At 41.2% G+C, this 20,113-nt stretch overlaps 1 protein-coding gene across 4 annotated transcripts in view; it reads right to left on the bottom strand.

Moving 5' to 3' along the window:
• Nucleotides 1-518: 518 nt before the first annotated feature.
• fermt2 (FERM domain containing kindlin 2) overlaps nt 519-20,113 on the bottom strand; it is a 50,597-nt gene continuing 31,002 nt past the window's right edge. The window contains exons 5-17 of one of the 4 annotated variants that reach the window (XM_042500495.1): nt 18,117-18,149; nt 16,265-16,490; nt 16,003-16,105; nt 15,614-15,721; nt 11,782-11,916; nt 11,098-11,147; nt 10,383-10,507; nt 10,149-10,255; nt 9,111-9,329; nt 4,126-4,146; nt 2,155-2,279; nt 1,883-2,024; nt 519-739 (exon numbers count right to left, since the gene is read on the bottom strand). In XM_042500495.1, the coding sequence (XP_042356429.1) occupies nt 566-739; nt 1,883-2,024; nt 2,155-2,279; nt 4,126-4,146; nt 9,111-9,329; nt 10,149-10,255; nt 10,383-10,507; nt 11,098-11,147; nt 11,782-11,916; nt 15,614-15,721; nt 16,003-16,105; nt 16,265-16,490; nt 18,117-18,149 (1,568 nt within the window). In that variant the 3' untranslated portion in view covers nt 519-565. The remainder of the gene's footprint in view (nt 740-1,882; nt 2,025-2,154; nt 2,280-4,125; nt 4,147-9,110; nt 9,330-10,148; nt 10,256-10,382; nt 10,508-11,097; nt 11,148-11,781; nt 11,917-15,613; nt 15,722-16,002; nt 16,106-16,264; nt 16,491-18,116; nt 18,150-20,113) is intronic. The other 3 variants (XM_042500497.1, XM_042500498.1, XM_042500499.1) reach the window with 3 other exon arrangements.

Below are 20,113 nucleotides of genomic sequence, written 5' to 3'. Positions count from 1 at the left end.
TGATTAATTGTTTTAAAGACAGTTTGATGTCAGCTCCTTTAGTCCAGTTGTAGAAGAGAAAAAAAGCAGTGAGAGAACGAGTGAAGAGGAGGGAAAAAGAGATTCTTTGGGATTAAATCTGGTGTTTGATTGGTTTTTAAAGGGCTGTCATGGACGTAACTTGATGGCCATCAGTCCAGGAGAAGAGGAGGCAGGTGGTCGTAGAGGAACCTCGCGGTTCAGGTTTGTGTAAGGCTTCTGCTCAACCACAGGAGTTTAGATTCAAAAGTTCATCTGGACTGCATTCACCACAATATTAGTGTTGTAACAAATGACTTAACGTCAGCGTTAATGCAACAGAAAAAAACTATAACGATAAAAACGGTGTCAGCCATGGCAATTTTAGTGCTGCTCTGGACTCTTCAGCACAGCTCCAAACAATTAAACAGACTGAGAAATAGTAGAATAAAATAAACCCCATAAACTGTGGTTCAACCCCCCCCCCCTCCCAAAAACCCACCCCCAGCGCCACTCCCCCTCCTGGCCCCTGACCTACAATCGTTGGCCCCTGGTGGTTTGGGGCAGCTCAGACCCAGCCGCTGGTCAGCTTATAGAACATCTCCTCGTCTAGAGACTCATTCTGGTCCTTGGCACGTGTTGAGAGGAAGATGTAGCCGCCGATGAACTCGTGGACCACCTTACAGTCCACCTCAGCACAGATGAACGACAGACTGGGCTCGTCTGCGAATTCCACCGTCACCTGAGCACAGAGCACATCAGTCATGTTATTCATTTAATCGATAGTCCAAATCCCAAAAACATTCAATTTATCATCTAAGACTTTCAGAAGAAAACAGGCACAGATTTGCATCCGAGAAGCTGGAACCAGTACGTTTTTTGTTTAGTTTGCTCTGATAATACTAGTGATTGCTTTAAAGAATTCTTCAAGAGTTAGGCCTGTTAAGTTAACCTCACATTGCACCAGAAACAATTGCACTGTTTTTTTTACTGTCATTTAAGACCAATTAACACCACTGATATAATGATAATATAATTGCATAATAATGCAAATACACCCTTTCAAAGACCAATGGACTTTTAATTCTTAAGAGTACTCTGACATTCAAACTGGACTGTGAAAAAAGATATTAAAATATGCTAAACAGATTAATTTTTTTTTAAATGCGTGTATGTGCGCAGCAGCATGACCAGTAATAACAGCAAAATATCTCATCTCATATGATATGCATATAAACTCAAGGGCAATATTAAATGTATGGATATGACCTCAATAATTCTTGTTAACCATAATAACTCAATAATTTAATAATCAAGAAAGAGCTACAAAGACTACTCAGATTTAGCAAAAGCCCTCCTAAACCACTGTTGGACAGAGTATCAAAGTACATGCAGCAGAACTGGAGATATCGTCTTTCATATTCCACAAATTATTTGTCCTTCTAAAACCTAGTGCCTACATTACCCACAATGCAGCTCTGCTGCCAAGATTTCAGTTGGAGATCTGCGTGTGTTTTGCTTGGATGCTAGCCTCAAGCAGAGATGAAGAGCAGGCTGCAGAGGTATGACGAGCTCATTTCTTTCTAACTCCACCCCTCAGATATTTCTTCTCTTCTAACTTGTAGTCGTCATCTCCAACTGATGCAAACTCAAGTGTCACTTGAGGCAGCTTGTCGGACTTTGCATAGCTTCCTCTGGAGCCACGATAGGCGTTATAAAACTTGAATTGATCTTACTTGTGAAGTGAAAAAATGGTGGCATTCACAATAAATCAACTAATTGTTTCAACACTATAAAACAACTTCCAACACTGAGAGTCGACTGCGAATAACTTTGAAAAGAAACCTGTTACTTTTAAAATCATCACATTCAATGGGTTCCCCACCATCTTGATCTCCCAGTTGACGTTCCACTGCTTCATGTTGCTGAAGCGCCAGGTCTTAATAGCATCTCCAGTGCTGGCATCCATTCGGATCAAACGGTTGTAAGTGATGCCGATCAGCTCCTCCCGCTTTCCACCCTGAAACCTGCAGAGGAGAAGAAGAAAATCCACTGTGAAATAAAAATGCACAGACGAAATGAAAATATGAGTCATTGTCAGCACATAAAACTGAGAGTGAGTGACGGAGATTTGAGCGTGAAGACACATTAGCTTACTTGGCAAGGAAATGAGTGATTCCAAACTCAGGCAGGGACTGCCACGCCTGGATGAAGCGCATCTTGGCCTCAATGAGACTCATCTGAGCCACGTTCTGATGGGCTTCAAGGATCCGGGCTGAAATCTGACAAATACACAATCATACACATTAAACATACGAGACATTTCAGAACACCCCCTAACACCGGAGTCTCGATAAACACTAACACACTCCCCTCCGTAAACAAATGCATCCCATCACCACACTGAAAACCACCTGATGCACCCAAACCCACACACACACACACACACACACACACACACACACACACACAGTGCGTAAACAAGCTGTGGCTAATTCCATTAAGCCATCAGCACACACAGTGTCAGCCAATAAGCAGAGAGCTGTCACAGTAAAAGTCACACAGCTGCAAAGTAGACAAACAAATGTAACCCTTTGAGCCCCTGAGAAGCCGGACTATGGTTAATGTGCGAGTTTGTGAGTGTGCATGCATGTGTGTGTTCCCCTTTTGGACCTACATCCTTTTTAAGGCTGCAGCCCGACATCTGATCAACTAATTCAACAGCGTAACTGAGACATCCAGAGTAAGTAATCCATCACAGTGAACTTCACTTTGCCAGCCTCCCACATGTTGGTGTCTCGCGTTCTTTAGATTCATCGGAAAAATCAAAGGTAGAAGAAAAACCGGAGCAAATTTGTGTATCGGGAATAAATTGACAAGGTTGATAAATTTGTTGTTGTTCGGACGCAGCACTCTTTGATTCAGCAGTTCCTGCTCAGCTGCCTAAACAATAAAATAACTACAAAATAAAGGAGCTGTACTATGATGGATCACTTACCTTCAGCAACCTTCTAGCCTGTGCATTTTTATTTTACAGACTGAGAAAGTAAAACGCATTACTCACAAACACATTAAAGCTTCCCTTAATCTAAAAACCTGGGGTTTACTTTGATAAATCTTCAGCTTTAATGTAGTCTTGTTAAATGGGCTAAAAACATGCAAAAACACCTGCGGGGTCCATTTATTTCGTGTTTATTGTACTATAAGTTGCCCCTACTGGTAACATAAAGAAACACACAAACATAATACAGACGGCCCAATGTTGTTTGAATAGAGTTATGTGTCATTTTATTGTCTTATAGCATCTTGAAAACATAAAAGCTTGTGACAAGCAACGGACAAACAAACTAACAAGAAATATTCTAGCTAATCTACTTTGACTACCAGCTACCAGCCGCTATGGCGCTACACAGCTGCACTACTTTTGTTAGGGATAGGGATGCACCAATACCACTCTTTTCAGACCTCGTCTCTGGCATATGGATAATTACAATTAATCAATGATCGATTAACTGGTCATAAAGAATTTAACTGAACATGTGAAATTTACTTGATTAACCAACATGAAATCCTATCAAAATATATTTAATATGTTGCTGTGAGCTTTGACTGAGGATATAACTAATCTGGTATTCTTTAAAATGAAAAAAGTTTAGATGTTTTTTTAAATAACGATTAATCATCAACCCTGCTCTGGATTTTTTGGCTCACTCCTCCAGCATTCGCTGCATAGTTGGTTGCTGTTTCCACACTTGCATTAGAAAAGCTCCTTGAACTTTGCTTCACGCTGTTTCTTCAGATGTTTTATCACATTGCTTCTTTAATCTTGACAAACTAGCAGAGCGTGTTTTGCAGGCTGCTCTACTTTTGTCATCATCATCGACTGATGGAAGGTTAACATCACGCTGCCGTCAAGTGGCATCAGGTACCGTTGTATCAAAGTCATTTTAGTGAGTACGATCGCAAGTACATGAGAACAGCATCAGGCTGATACTGTTGTTGGCATCAGTGCATCCCTAGTTAGCTGAGGCAACCCGCACACAAACAGTGTTCAGAGTTTATACAAACATGCACAAATGTGTATCTAAAGCTTAGAAAGGCACCCAGTGGACACATAACTCAACTTACCAAGTCCCTGATATAGCCTGGCTGAAGGTGGGAGGAGGGGATGGGAGAAGGGCACAGAGGAATGAAGGAGATGCAAACAAGAAGAGAGAAAAGAAAGAAAGATAGGACAAAGAGAACAGGCAAGTAAGATCAATGTCAAGGGAGGAAAGAGCCAAAACAATAAAGCAGGAGGTCATAACTTTAATAATGAAAGAAACAAAGTGGGGTTTTGGAGTCTGGAGGTCATGCAGTATTGAGCCACAACAACAGAAAGTATAGCAGCAGTCAGATGCTTTTTTTAAGGGAAAAGAGGGAATATGCACAACATTAGTGTGGTTTCACATTAAGGAAGTAGGTGCTGGAACTGTACGTTTCAGATCTAGATAATGGCTGTTTATTTTTATCATACTTTTCACAATGGGCCATTAAAATCATCACACAGCTTCCCCTTCCATCCTCAGGATGGCAGTATGCACCAAGCATCACACTGTAGGCACCAAACTGTAGGAGTGCCATGTCTCCGGGAGTTTATTATTGTGTCTTTAATGCTTGTTTTCTCTTGTGTAAATGTATCGATTTGGCCACGGACCACACTGCTCCGAGTAATCTAAAAAATCCTGTGTGTGTATCCCCTGGGAGCTGCTGCGCGGAAGTCTCCTCAGACCGGTCTTGCAACAGGAAGTCCAGTTTTAGGGAGGTGGGGAGGGGGTCGCAGATGACTGAGTGAACGGGCTTTTCCCAGACAGTTTTCCCGCGCAGCATTCCCAGGCACGGCTCATTTCCTGATGCTCCGCGCCCACTCACATGAGTTCACATGTGTGACTGCACAGATGCACGCACATACTGTACATGTGCCACAGCTCTTTCATGTTGTGTGCCTGCTGGGGATACCCCCTGTCAGACTGGGATAATGAGTGAGGCTGGAGCCCGACCAGAGAGAACCACGGCCCCAGTTGGACACGCACCCTGCCGAGTTAATAACCCTAAAAAGGATAAGTCCTGCCCACTGCTCAAGTTAGCCTCTTTTCCAGGCAATGTGTTACACCACAGAGTTTTTTTTACCATGTATTTCTAAAAGAAAAAAACATGATACTGGAGTTTTCTGTCTATATTCTAAAGAAAACGGGTCAGCTAATGATTGTAACTGAGATAAAACAAAGAGTATTGTGTAAACTATGGTTCCCATGTGGTTTGATAGCACAAACATGGATCATGGGAGGGGTAGTTCTTCAGCAAAACTATGATTGCTTAATATTAATTAAAAATGGTCTTTTTCTCAAACTTTTCTGTCACTACTGTCCAGTTTCAGTGCAGAGGGCTTTTATTGCCTTTGTTATCGAGCAGCTGTAGAGTGACAGGAAAGGGGGGGCGGGAGAGAGAAGACGACTCGCAGCAAAGGGCCACAGGTTGGAATAAACCCGGGCTGCTGCAAAGGATTCAGCCCTCATGGGGCCCACGCTCTATCAGGTCAGCTAGAGGTCGCCCTCCAGGTATCACTTTTTAGCTTTCCAGGAAAATAAATGAAAAAAAAAAAAAACTTCTACTGCAAAGCAGAGCATATACAGATCCAGTGGATGTTATGTATAAAGAAGTTATGAAAGAAAGACAACAAAATGTGTTGACTAACAGAATTATCATCATGTCCAAATATTACATAAACAAAACTAAATTCATTAAAACATTACCCACTTTTAAAGCTTTCTATAATGATTTTTTGTTGTGATGCGAATCCCTAAAATGTTTGAAATCTAATGAAATTAAATGAACTGCTCAGTAGTGCAGAAATTTAGAATTTAACAGACCCTGAAAAATGTTTACTCTCAAATGAAGACCAGTATTTATCTTCTGTATTATTTATAATTGATTTGCATCTTTATATTTTCTATTAAGTATCTTGTTTTTACTTATTCATTTTTCCTTCTTTTTTAATCTGTTCTCCTTTATTTATTTTAAATGCTATTTTTCTCTTTCTTTCTTCCAGATTCCTGCCCATATACTTTGTTAGTATAGCTGACCTGCCTTATGTCGTGTATATGATTTCTTTCAATAAAGTTATAAAAAAACAAAATGAGGAGATGCTATAAAGAGGTGTGTAATTGGATTGAATTGAGCAACCTTATTTTTGAACTTTGAAAAATGTATCTCGAAAGCAACAACCGTAAAAGTTTATAAAGATCCAAACGCCAGTGGAGCTAAAGCTAGTGAGTTGGGTTAAACTCGGGGGTAGGGGTAAAGAAAAAATCGATACGGCATAGTATCGATGTATTTTTGTGTAGTAATATTGTATTGTTAAATGGTACTCAAGTATTGCTTTTTCTTGTTATGTGAAAATCATTAAAATTGGAAATAAAAATAAACTCTTGGTAGCCTACTAAAATTAAAAAGAAAATCAATTGCTTTTTTATTCCATCAGATACATTTTGCTACAATAAAAATGACTGAAGTGAGAAAAACAGATTGAAAACTTGAATATTTTCCTTCGGGGACATAACTAGCAGTTAAAAAAAGGCAAGAAACTGCAATATATTTTATTGCAAAACTCAGCATAATGCAACACCTATGAAATTGCAATGATACTGTATCATGACTTGAGTATTTTGATATTATTGTTGTTGTTGGGCCTGATGTTTTTCTCCCTTAGTTAAACCCACAGCTTGGCAGGTCTGAATGGCTCAATGTGAGTCATGTGACTGAGCATCATGAGCTTGTCTTTACTTGAACATGGACTGCTCACTCCTCAGGTTTGACAGACAGGTTTTACTATTAAAAATGGGGATCTGATTTCATGTTACTCATCCAAAACATATTTAAGGGGTTTTCTATCATCTAAAAAAATATAAAAAGGGAGACATACAGAAAAAGAGAGATCTGAAACTGCATGTGGTACTCTTTAACTGTAGATAAAATCTTACTTTTAGCAGTGCTGTGCGTAAATGTAACTACAGTTGTAGAACAAACAGAGCAGAGACATTTTGGGACCTGATGACCTGTGACATCGGTCTCTATGAATGAGTACAGCATGAGTTCAGTCGAACCGCGTCATACTCAAACTTTCCTGCGTCAAACTGCACACAAATCAGATTTGTTTCTCAAATCAGATCTTTAAGACAGACTGTCCATGCTGTCATTTACAAGTGTTCGGACCAAATTCCTGTGTCCTCCAGATAACATCAACCTAGCATCTGCATGGGTTGCTGCGATATCAACGTAGAGATGAGCAGCTACATAGAATGAAGTGGCTTAACCTCACAGGAGCATGAGAAGTGGAGGTCCATCATTTCACGCTCCAAACAAAAGCACTGACAAGTTGCAGAGCAGAACTCCTCCACTGCAAAGTGCAAGCCGACAATTTATTCCAGCGTCTGACCACAGACTGCTGTCCTCCAAAGGGCTCTGCTCGTAGCAACATGAAGTCCACTCAGCATTTCCGTCACTTTGTATTTGACATTGAGTATGTTCACATACAAAAAGTCGGCTCACACATATCCAAAAACTATGATACCTTAGTCTTTCATAATGAGAGCAGAAGTGTTTCTCCTTCCGACCAGAAATGAGGGCTTTTCTGCATGAATCTACCCCAAAGCCGTGCAAACTGTTGGTCAGTTGGTTTGTATGTAATGTATCCATGACTACACAAACAGAGAAAATAGACTGCATGTTGCAAACTGTAGTAAAAACCCCAATTCAGACACATATTCATGTCTTAATCAGAAAATGGTAAATTAGGAAAAGATCCTAATTCAGAATATTCAAATGGAACATGCTGTTTATATGACCCACAAAATTCAGAATATTGTCATATTCTGAATAACAGAGGGATATTGGTGTGCATGTAACCATAGCCACTGTCATGTGTAGCCTTGTGAGCGATGCAAAAGACTTTCTGAATTGAGAGACCGGAGCGTCCGGACTGAGACTCATCGGTAGAAATTTGATTGGAATCACATTTTAGAACCTCCAGGCCAATTTACAAAAATCTCATTTTGTGGGTTTTTTTTTTTGTTGCTTTCCAGATTTTCTAAAATCAATCTGGTTACAATCTGGACATGCTAAAAACAGATTTGTGTCAAAGACACAATGAAGTCTGGTTTTTATTGTGGCCAACTAGAGGAACTTTTTAAGTACCTGCAGCTTACAGACTCTACCAGCAATGCTGACACTCAGAACTTTTCACGTCAAGACCATTTCTGAATCATCATTAACGGTAAAAACACTCCTCAAGCAACATTCTTCTTCTCTACTTCAACCTAAACAAAACCAGACTATGTGAGTAAGCTATGGGAAGGCAAAACCCCTCCCTCTCCCCCTCACCCATCCCCAGCTAACACAGCAATGGCAGCTGTATACTCAGCTGTTCCAGTGTACACACACTAGCCTGTTGCTTACTTGCAAATCTGTTGGGCACATTGGAGAATTTTCCTAACGCGTACAAGCGAATTAAACTATTTTTAGAGCTTAAATTCTACACCTGGTTATCAAGATGTTTGCTGATGGCGTGCTGCTGTCGCTCAGAAGTGACCACGCGTCTTTTTTTTTTTTTTTTTTTTTTTACCAGATTAAGTGAGCACTTACAATCCCGCTGGCTGAGATATTTACACTTATGTCTACAAGCACAAAGGCCACAAGCAGACAAAGTATCCATAACAGACTGACACGAGCAACTCCAACTGTAAGCATGTTTAGTGGTTTGGACGTCTGCTGTCCTGGTTTCCCCTCGGACAAAGGGGGGAGAGAACGGAGCGAGGAGGAGCGTAAAGGAGGGGGAGTAGAGGGAGGCCACATTCCAATGCGAGACAAGCCTGATGCCAGGAGGCGCCCATCTGGGAAGCATCAGACGCTGCTCCGTCTAACTCAACAACCAACTCATCAAACAAGTAAACAACCTCACAAAGATACACATTAGAGCAGATAGTTACCTCTGTCTCTTTGCAACTACACTTCACCTTCCATGTGTACAGCCTACAGAGCATTCACAGGCTGTATGATTACGGAAACGCACGACTTACCTGCTTGTTCTTGTACTTCTTCAGATAACGCGGGGACACCAGGCACTCTGGGTTGATATCGGTGGTGATTGGCTCAATGAACTGAGGGTCAGGGTTCATGTGCTGCATCTTGAGGAAGGACAAAATGTTCTGGACCTCCAGGTTGTACGAGCTGTCAGCCATGGTCTTCCCTTTGGAGGCCAAGCGACACGCAGCCATCCAGTGCGCGTACTGTTTCTCCTGGAGACACAAGCCACCAGTGGTGGAAGATGTATTCAGTTTCTTTACTTAAGTAAAAATACAAATACCACACAGTGAAAATACTCTGTTACAAGTTGAACTTTTGCATTGGAAAAGTTGTTTCAGTAAAAGTAAGTATAATCAGGAAAATGTACATATAGTTGTTCGAGTAAAAGAACCCAAGGCAGACAAATTTAAAGAAAATTTTATCTGAAAAAAACACTCCAAAACCAAAAATATAAAAAGGAAAATAGAAATAAATACCCCCTCAAATTTAAAAAAAAAAAAAAACACCAGAAAACCCCCCCTCAAAATTATATTAAAAAAAGATTAAAAAAAATAAAAAACACCCCCCAAAAAATCAAAACCTAAAACATATAGAAAAACACACCCCAAAAACCTAAAAATGATTGAAAAACAGATAATTTACTTTGTTTATCACAATAGCTGGCAATTCATTTTCTGTCAATTAGCTTATTGATTAATCAACTACTCATTTCAGCTGAACATGTAAAAACTGTTTGGTAATTTAATTCATGACAAAACATCAGATTTTATAAACTCTTGTTTGGATTTTAAACGGAAATCTTACTTTGCTAAGTAACTAAAGTTGTCAGGTAAATGTAGTGAAGTAAAAAGTACAATATTTCCCTCTGAAATAAAGTGCAGTATAAAGTGAAATAAAAGTACAGTACTTGAGTGAATGTACTTAGTTACATACCACCACTGCAAATCACACGCTGATAATTTAAAAAAAAAAAAAAAAACTTTTAAAAAGACATTAAATCAACATAAGTGGTGCACCAACTTCAGTCTTACCGTGTCACACCGAAGCCAGATCTCATTCATGCCATCGGCCACGGGGATTAGCAACTTGATGTTGAATTTCTGACCCGAGATGTTAACATCTGGTGTTACCTCACAACCTACACATGGCAGCCCAAGTGCAGAGCGGGAGGAGAGGTTGAAGTTCACACCCATTGTTTAGACAGAAAAATGGAGCATTATGTTCTTGCACGGGCATGAAATGATATTATTTGTGTGTGTTTTCACCTCTGAGGTTCATTTGGTGAGCAGGCGTCCCGTGTGCCTCCTCTTTACTCTTGTAACAGGAAATTGTGATATCCTTGAATGTGCACCAGTACTGCTTATAGCCCTTCAGTGTCAGTTTCTTGGGTCTGGAAAACACATAACAGACAGATGGAGACATGTCGGAAGGCAAAAAAAAAAAACCAGCCATTTTCTTTATTAGTGGTCAAGAGGAAGCGCGGGGGCGGGGAGATCAGAAGTGAGTGCAAAGTGGAGAAAAGAAAAAGACGGAGAGCTTCTTAAGTGCTAACTCAGCAAGGTGAATAGGAAAGGATCCAGAATTGGATGTGAACATTAACGGAAAACCATTAAAGAGGAAATGCCTCTTGATAGCACCCCACCCCCCCCGGTTTATACATTTTATGAGACAACCGCCACAGGGGCCACCTGCCTGTCAGCAAAGGCTGAAAGCCAAAAATGAATATGGTTAAAAAAAATATGCTTTGTCCAACTGTAATCACTTTAAAGAAGCTAAACTGAAAGCTCAGCCTGTAAATGTCCTTTGGCAAACAATGCAGCCTATTACACTGATGCACACCAGGCAACAGGTCTCTCATTTAGCCAGAAAATGTTCTTTCCTGGTTCTTTGATAGACTCAGATCATCTTTTGGACAAATGCAATTTTTGCAAGCACTCAGGGGTGTTTTGCAAGATGAGGTAGCTCTGGATGTGGACTTACTTGAAGACTTTGACATAGTCCGCTAGCTCGGGAATAGATGTGATGTCACCCTGTAGGAGGAAGTCAAAAAAAAAAAAAAAAAAAACACTGTTAATATAAACCTGGCAGATTTTGATATAAATGCACGACTAAATACAATCATAACAATGACCTCGGGCTCAACTTTGCACAGTTTCAATGTCACAGCTCAGCAGATTAGGTTAAAGAAAACACTTCTTATGTAATATCTCAAAGCTCCGTTTCCTCTGATAAGCTGAATAAACTTAAGTTCTTGAGGCGGGACCGCTGTAATAATAGGGACATATATTTTAAATGTATCTTTGTATCATGCAGCCTTTTTTGCGTTTGTTTAAGTGTCAAATATCTCACACCCCCAGTCTTTTGTCAGAAGCAGGGCTCATAAAAAACTGTGTGAAATTTAGCACTTCCAGCGAGATTCATTGTGATTTCCCCTCCCTGGGGTCAGTGTACAGTGTCTGTGTTGGTCTACACTCCTGTTTAATACAGCTGATGAAAGGACACTTCATCACAAAACAACCGAGAAACAAAGGACCAAACACACTGCCAAGCTGCTGCATTTGGGAAACAAATAATCACATAATGAGTTTGGAGCCCAGCACATGTAACAAACAACCAAAAGAGATTTCCTGTCATGACTGCAAAGAAGTGGCGCTGTTGTCATACCAGTGTGTTGGACGTCTTTCCTCCTTCCAAAGTTATTTCCAGGTCTGACAGGGCAGCATCCACCTCATCCACCTCCTTCTCACTGTTATTCATGTGGTTGTCTGAAGACATGATTGACAGCTTGTTGATGTGGTACTGTGGAAAAGAAAGAGAGATCACCCCGCTTATTTTAAATTCTTTAATTTGCAGCATTTAATTTGCTGTATTAAACCACGGCTTCTAATTTTCTATTTTTAGATTACATGATATTTCCAGACTTTTAATATCTGTACTTTTCCTCTCCAAACCTTTTCACGGTCTGGAAAGTGTCAGTTTATTTGCCCTTGTTTTCAGACTACTGAGTAATTCATTTAAACTAGTTACATACAGAGAAATTTAAGAATGTTATTTTTCAAAATTTTCTTTTTAGACATATTCAGTATGATGTTTTGGAGATCAGAGACTAGTTGTAGCAAAGCATGTGGTGCTGTGGACAAGTCTTAGTCTAACGTCCAGGCCACACTGCCGGCATGAGCAGTGTGTGACAGCTACCTCGATCAACTCCCAAGTGTTGCTGCAAAGATGCCTGCCAGCTCTATCTTTCCTTATTGAGCTTTCCTTTGATAATGGCTGCTATGACCAATATATTTCTACAATTAAAAATTACAATTATGTTTTTCTTGTCTGACAAATATAGTCACTGAAGTTGTAGTTAAGGTGGTATGATGCCAGTGTTTTTCAAAACACCATGTTCACTATTTATTTTTGCTGAAAAAAATGCTCACATCAAAGAAAAAAAAAATTGCGAAACACCAAATCTCAGATCTTCCACAGCTGAACAGCAGCTGAGTCTCAGCTGAGCTGTGTGGCTAATGAGGTTAGTGTGGCTGCTCTAAACTGTTAACAAAGGCACCAAAAAAACTCCAAAAGGTTCTGCAATGCACACGCACTGGTCATGCAGGCAGCATGGCCCTGCTGTTATCTTCTGTTAAAACCCACAGTCTTCCAGTTACTAAATATTTCTATCTACTAGATTCATTGAAACCTTATTGGTGAGAAATTAATTCCAGGTATTGACTTGATGACTGTATGTATTGACTGAAAAGGTAACAGCTAACAGCTGCTTTTAAGCTCTATCTCCAACCTCAACAGCTTTGTCAACAGTTTTGCTAATTTCTATAAAGTTTCCTGCTATGTGTGCCACCGGTGCAAAATCCCTCCAACTTAATCTTATAAAAGTGAAGTAGTCTGTGATAATAGCCACATAAATACTTTAACATGTGCTGGCATTTATGTTAGCAAGTGTTGCCAGTGTGCACCATACAGGTGATGAAATTAAGACTTTAATCTTTGACGGAGATGAAGATGAGGAGTTTCAGGATGAGTCAGTGATGATGATTCACTGAAAGAACTAAGGGGTACGATTTGAACAATGTGTTCTCAGCATGTCTCCGAACTGTAAAAGGCTATGAAATTGTTTTTACTGGGAACATATGTGAGACTACAAACACTTGAAACCCATATTCAGCAGGATGGGGACGTTCATGAAAACCTGACTGTGTTTTCCTCTTAGTGTGCGTCACAGACACTAAATACAACTTGTTGACAAATGGTATTTATAATGTCAACCAGTCACCAACCCCCCACCAATGTATGAATGAACAGCTGTCGAGAGAGTGAGAGATGCAGACTTTGAGAGAGATATGTGCGGCTTTAGCCCAGCTAAGGTTACAGAATGTGGGACAAAGGGCTCGCCATGACACTCCATTCCTCCGCCTCTTCCACTCGGACAGTCTTTTAAAATCTGCAAAGCTGGAGCGGGGGCTTGTTTCCTGTTTGTGTGCATGAGTGGCAAGGACAACCTGTGCCTCAAGTCGGTGACGATGAGGTCTGTTACTGTTCCTGTCTCCTTATTACCTCATATCTATGTCCTGCCAAATTAAAACCTCCAGGTGATAGCATGCCAGCAGCATACTGGATGTGGACAATCACTGCTCTTTATTTAGACACTGTGTATCCTCACCAGTGAAACATTTGCCAAAAACACTGAGCTCATATGACCCCGCTGAAATATAGTAGCCACCAAGGTGCTAACGGAGAGGCAGCGACAGTGAAACTGGTAGCCAGTCTAAACACCCATCTCGGATTAGCATCACTCTCAGGAGGAGTAACAAGAAACCAGTTTAAGTGCAATTATAACCAGTCTGATGAAACACACCTAACACCTCACAGTGTAACAGGGCTTCAGGAGGAATGTGAGCAGGTCTGTGACATCGTGTCTCGCTGGGGTTGGGTGGTCTGGGTCGGGACACTGGGTCCTGTGGCCCGAGATGCTCTATAATTACCTCAGGGGTGAGGACAGGGTGGCGTCCTCAGGTCTTGGCACCCACAGTTTATGAGGGTCAGAAATAGCAGGGGCACCACCCCCAGACTTCAGGGGGGCTACCTAAGGGGGGCTAAAGGGCCTAACATCTGTATATCACTTCCATTTCTACTCTTGATCTACCTTTAAATTTGTCTCAAAAAAGTTACGTACTGTGTTCAGTGTGGCTCCAAAGTCTAGACCGGACCAGCTCTGTATGAGCAGCGGCAGCAAGTTGCCTCAAGGTTTGCAGAAATGACTTGATCACATAAAGCTGAATAGCCTTTGTCCAATATACAAACATGCATGAAATCCCTTAGTGTCCGTGAGACAATCTAATGTTGGATATAATGCTGGGGATTTCTACAGGTTATTTTATGTAGACAAGAACATTTAAAGGAGCAGTGTGTAGGATTTAGTGGCATCTAGCAGTGGGGATTGCAGAGTGCAACCCACTAAAACTTCTCCCATGTGCCAAGCATGAACTCCTGGTTAGGATTCCTTCAGTGTTCAGTGTTCAGGATGTTTTTACCAGGAGTCAAATTATCCACAGAGGTCTCTTCCTCTTCAAAACAAATGGTACAGGTGATTTAAAACGATATAAACACTGAATAACACAGTTTCACAGGAAAAATCAGCTTTTTATTTCTGCTCATCATCAAGGGGCTACTAACTATTATAGCTTTCAATGCAAAAATGTGAATGAACCTGTCTGGAGCCTGTGTTTGAATTGTCTGTTTTGGGCTACTGTTAAAAAAAAAATGACGGTGCATCATGGCGATCTCCATAAACAAGGACCCACACCCTATGCAGATATAGATGGCTTATCCTAAGCTAATGAAAACACAACAATTCCTATTTTAATAAATAAATATTTATTATATTATATTCCATTTTTGCTAATATATCACCCTATAAATCCAAAACACTAGGCCTCTGATGAAAATCAAATAGAATATTTAAACAGCATGTTTTTATTTCTAGGTCATGATGACTCATAAGGCCTGGTTTCCATTAGAAGTGACACATCACTCTTTTTAACTACGTGGGGTAAATGCATTAATGTCTTCTAAGATGGCTGTTATTAATTATTCACGGGAGAAGTTTTTGTTCAAAAGCCTAATGAGTCGATTTTTTCTATAAATGCTATGAAGACAGAAATAACAAGAACTAATTGATACTGAGGCACTTTGATAAGCCTTGTGGGAATATGTGTGAAAATGCCTTCATTAACTCATTCTGCATCAATGTGCAATAGTCACGTTTCAGTATGCGTGCTGCAGCAGAACTGGCAGCCATATGTCTCAACTCTGGGCTGGAAGCCCACCCAATTCATTAGCTTGTGGTTGAGAAGGCAAAGTGCCCATTGCCCAATGAAAAAAGGACTGCAGGTCTTCAAATTCTGACCCTGACAAATGAATGCTGAAACAGGAAAATTAAGACCAGGCACACACACAAGCGGGCACACACAGAAACACACACAGTCTCTACCTGCAGGGCAGCAAACATCATCATTTCCTCCTCCGTGCACTCAATTTCCTCCAGCAGGATGGCCCACTTGGACTGCTCGTAGAGCTGGTTCACTCGGATGGCATCATACTGTGGAGAGGTTTGTCACAGAGTTTAACATGCATAAACAAACAGTGAGTAAACACAGATCCTCTCGCTCTCTTACACTCTGATACAAACAAGACAAAACCAGATTTGAGTGATGCACTAGTTAGAAATTGTATGCGGTTAATGGTATCATGACTGCTCTCTACTAAGTACTCTACTCAAATGAGTACTGCACAGATGACGCATTGCACTTATACAACATTTTTGGACACACAGTTGTCCTTAGGGAAATTAAATTGTACTGCATCGTCTATGGTACGTACCTTTGGGTTGAGGTCAAAGAAACTGTGGTATTTAAACCTCAGCAGCAGCACCTCATTTTCCTTTACATCCTGCTCCATCAGAGACCTGGACGAGTCCAACCACCTGCAAAGACAGTCAATAAAATAAAAAATGCCTTCTGAAACAACCAAACTCTCTGTAGCCTTTTACTACTATTGTATCAGCTGCTCAGCCACACCACAGCATTTCTGACCATAAACAGTTTAACCAAACAATCTAACCACTGAGCAAAGTTCATCTCACCCCTGGTTGATTTTGGCTTTGTCCAGCAAGGACTGGGGCTTGTAGAGTTTGACCAGGATATCTGGTGAAGAGATTGGCTGGCTGACAGCGAGGATACTGGGGTTACCCTCAGAGAGGGGGCTGTCCCCAAACCAGGCAGTGGTGGGCGACAGCGGGCTGCCGTCTCTGGAGTCATAGGTGGGCGTCATAGTCTTACTGTACAATCCTGGACTGGAGTAGATGCTCCCTGAAAACACAAAGTCAACAGTTAGCCCCTTGTAGTGTACCAGGGATCATAAAGGAAATGATCACATTAATTAAAGGAACAATACTACATCGTTGGTTTTTTTTTATACAATAGTTTTCAAACATCAAACACACTTCAATTTTAAAGCAAAGAAGTGCACATTCACAAATACTGTACATCAATATCAACAGTAGGGTGAAACCTTTTTCATAAAGCACACACACACTTGCAGCCTAGCCAGGCCAGCTAGCGGTCAACAACACTACGTGACTACCAGCCCACACGTTGCAGATGAGTGGCTTGAACTATGTCCTCCTGCTGATGGCGAGATTGATGTGGATCAGCATGCAGATGACGCAGAACATGATCAGGGTCACCCACTTAGTCACAGTCAAAAAACCTGCAGGAATGCACTGCACACAGCAAACTACTGCAACACTCGCCACACAGTGGAGAGGGGGAATGTAAAGATAAGGGAGGATAATGAAAAAATTAGCCACATAATTTTCAGACTATATCTTCAATGAATAAGGGCTCAAAAGTTTGCTTTTGTTTTTCCCGTAGTTTTTCAATTAGTTTGCACTTTAGCTGCAAACCATCAGCAAGCCACCAAAGTAAAGCTTGTTGCATTTCCTGTTGGCTGGCCTTGTGGTAGTATTTTTGGCCCCATACTCCCCCGTTCCCTCTCTCCCTCTGTGGGGCCTAGGTCAAGAAGCAACACTGACTAAACCACTAAATCCCTTCTGAAACCAGGAAGTGGACTCGGTTTGTGAGTGTGCACATGTATGTTTGTGTTTGCGAGCTGGGGTCATGAGAACAGGGTGCAGGCTATGGCCACACATCCCTTGTGGGGAAGGGTGTTACTCAGTGGTTCTTTCAAGGTTTCTCCCTTAATGTTGAGTGCATTAGGTCAGGGAGAGTGCTTCCATCTCTCTTGAGGAATCCCAAATATCCAGAGAGACCATCTATGAGGTGAAAGCTGGCAGCCCATTAAAAACACAACTCCTCCATCCTGTTTACTGACTCTCAGATGCAGGCGAAAAGGCACAAAGAATGTTAAACATGACTTGACTCCCTAATGCTCCCACACTGGGGATTCATAGAGGGCTCAGATGGATGGAACTGGACCACCATGGGCTGTTAAGACTAGAGGTAAACCATGAGAGGTTTGTCAGTAAATTAAAGTGTCTCTTGTGGAATTGATTTTTACGCAAAGCTTCTGTGTGAGATATTGGCTGTTTATGGACCAATAAGTGTCTGATTTCTACACTTCTTTAAAAAAAAAAAAAGGCTTAACAAAAACAAAAAAACATCTAATAACACATCATCTCAGTTAGTAACCACCACTTTCAGGGGCTAAAAGTGATCAACTATCCTGCAAAACAGTCAGCAGTCACAGTGAGCAGGCCTGGAGTAGCTTTGAATTAATTTCTAATGCGAGGCAAAGCCTTTATCATGTGACCACCCGAATCAGCTGACTTCCTCTTGAGGAGCAGTCAGGTGACTCGGCTGCAAGTCCCACAAGGTTAAAGATGTCATGTGACCTCAACACTCCAGCTGTGGGGGGTAGACGGGGGTGAGGAAGCAGTGCTGAAGAGTAAAGGACAGAGGAAGAGGAAAGCTTACCTTTGACAGGTCCGATGTATATAACCTCAGAGGCTAGGATGAAAAGAGAAAGAGTAAGAGCAGGAAAGACAGGAAAGAGGTGGAGGGAAGAAGCGAAATGGGAACAAAAAACATCAAGTGGACAGATTTAAGATACTCTACAAGGACAGGAGGAAACAGAGAAGACAAAAAAGTAGAGAAATACAAGAATGGGGAGATCCGTGGTATTTCCATGGGCACCGCCAACCTCAGAGTGGATGACTCAGTTTACCCTCTCTGCACAGGGAGATCACCCTGAAATGACTAGTGAGGTTCTGTCGTTTCCATCCACCCATTCATAGCAATCCGACGCAGCATGACTGATTGAAAACCCAGGCAAGGCGTTGGTCGACGTGACCCAGCCATGCGTGTAGCAACTGCAACGCAAATATAAAAGTACTGGCTGTCTGAGATATGTTCGCCGACAGGACAGATAATTAGATACGGCAGGCACGTCAAGATGCGGCAAGCCCAAGAGGGACTCGATGGACTGGCATCATGGGCAACATGGATTTATGTCTGAGTCATGACAACAGCTGAGGATTAGTAATGTGGTTTACCTACCAAAATGACCAATTCTGTGGGGTACTTGACATGAGTGTGCAGACAGACAGGGGACATGGACTTTCCTAAGTGGTACATTTAAGGACAGAGTTTGAGGTTTTGGAAAGGGATTGCCAGTCTTTAAGTAGAAACGACTGGTCATGTACTGCCTCAGTGTCCACCTACCACCCATGTCATCTGCGTCAGAGGTCACTGTGGTCCTCCCTGTACAGTATATGTACACTCTGCACTGTATGTATCTGAGCTACTTTGTCAGGAATTTATTTCTTACTATCAGTATGTTGTATCAGCAGTGTCAAACACAAACAAGTTATCAAAAAGATGGTGATGCAAAGACAAAAGACCAATTAAATCTAAAAGTAACAAGGAGAAATATTGAAGATTATTTTCAGTATGAATTAATCTTTTCTTGTTTAATCAATTAATCATTTTGTCTACAAAAAAAACTGCTTTTCACAAGTTCCCAGAGTTCAAGGTTATGTCTTAAAAAGTGTGTTTTGTCTGAACAACAATCAAAACATATTCATCTTACAATCATAGGAGACTAAAGTTATGTGTCCATGGACCATCATTTCCACGCTTCCCATTTAATGTCTACGTAAGCAGCCATGCAATGCATTCTGGTAGAACTGCATTGCATTTTGAGAGAGCCAGAGTCTGTTCCTCACTTATATTTCAATCTTTTTTATACACAAATCAGGGACTTCTGGCAAGACTTGCCCCCTCTGGAAACACCCAAAAACCTTACTGTAACAAGCACTGTCGATCTCAAATGAAGATGATCAACTGTATGTTTTATATCTCTCCTCAGATGTTTTCAGAGACACATTTCAGTGAAATAATTTCGCAATACAGGAGAAAGTTGCCAAACAAGCCACCATGTTGGTCTTGTTTGAAATCCTGAGGCAGACAGACCACATGTCAAGTGACACACCCATCAAGTTTTCAAGACTGTGAGGCAGCACAACCCCTTGCATCTAAAAAACACCTCTGTGAACACCTGCAATAAGAAAATCAGATAATATTCATATTTGAGAAGCTGGATTCCTTATATTTTGGCAATTTCTTGCATGAAAAATTACTCAACTGCTTATCAAAATAGTTGCCAGTTAATTTTAATGTCAACAACTAATCGATTATTTGACTGATAACTGCAGCTCTAATTATGACAGAAGTATTTTGGAGAGAATTTTCTTTACTCGGCTAAGTCAGACCATGGTGAGCTTCAGTGAGTCCTCCACTCTTCGTGTCCTCGGCGTTGTGGAGCATGCAGAGGCAGTTGGCTGCACAGGGGAAAGCTGTAGATCTGATTGCATCGCTGTCTATCTGCAAAACCTTGTGATTCCTGTCAGGAGACCTAACCTAAGAGGCCAGCACTTCCTCACAAGGGACGGAATAACGCCTTATAACTTGGC

The sequence above is a fragment of the Plectropomus leopardus genome, chromosome 14 (assembly GCF_008729295.1).
Source record: "Plectropomus leopardus isolate mb chromosome 14, YSFRI_Pleo_2.0, whole genome shotgun sequence".
NCBI lineage: Eukaryota > Metazoa > Chordata > Actinopteri > Perciformes > Serranidae > Plectropomus > Plectropomus leopardus.
Note: the sequence above shows the minus strand (reverse complement) of the source record. Positions and strands in the feature narration are given on the sequence as shown.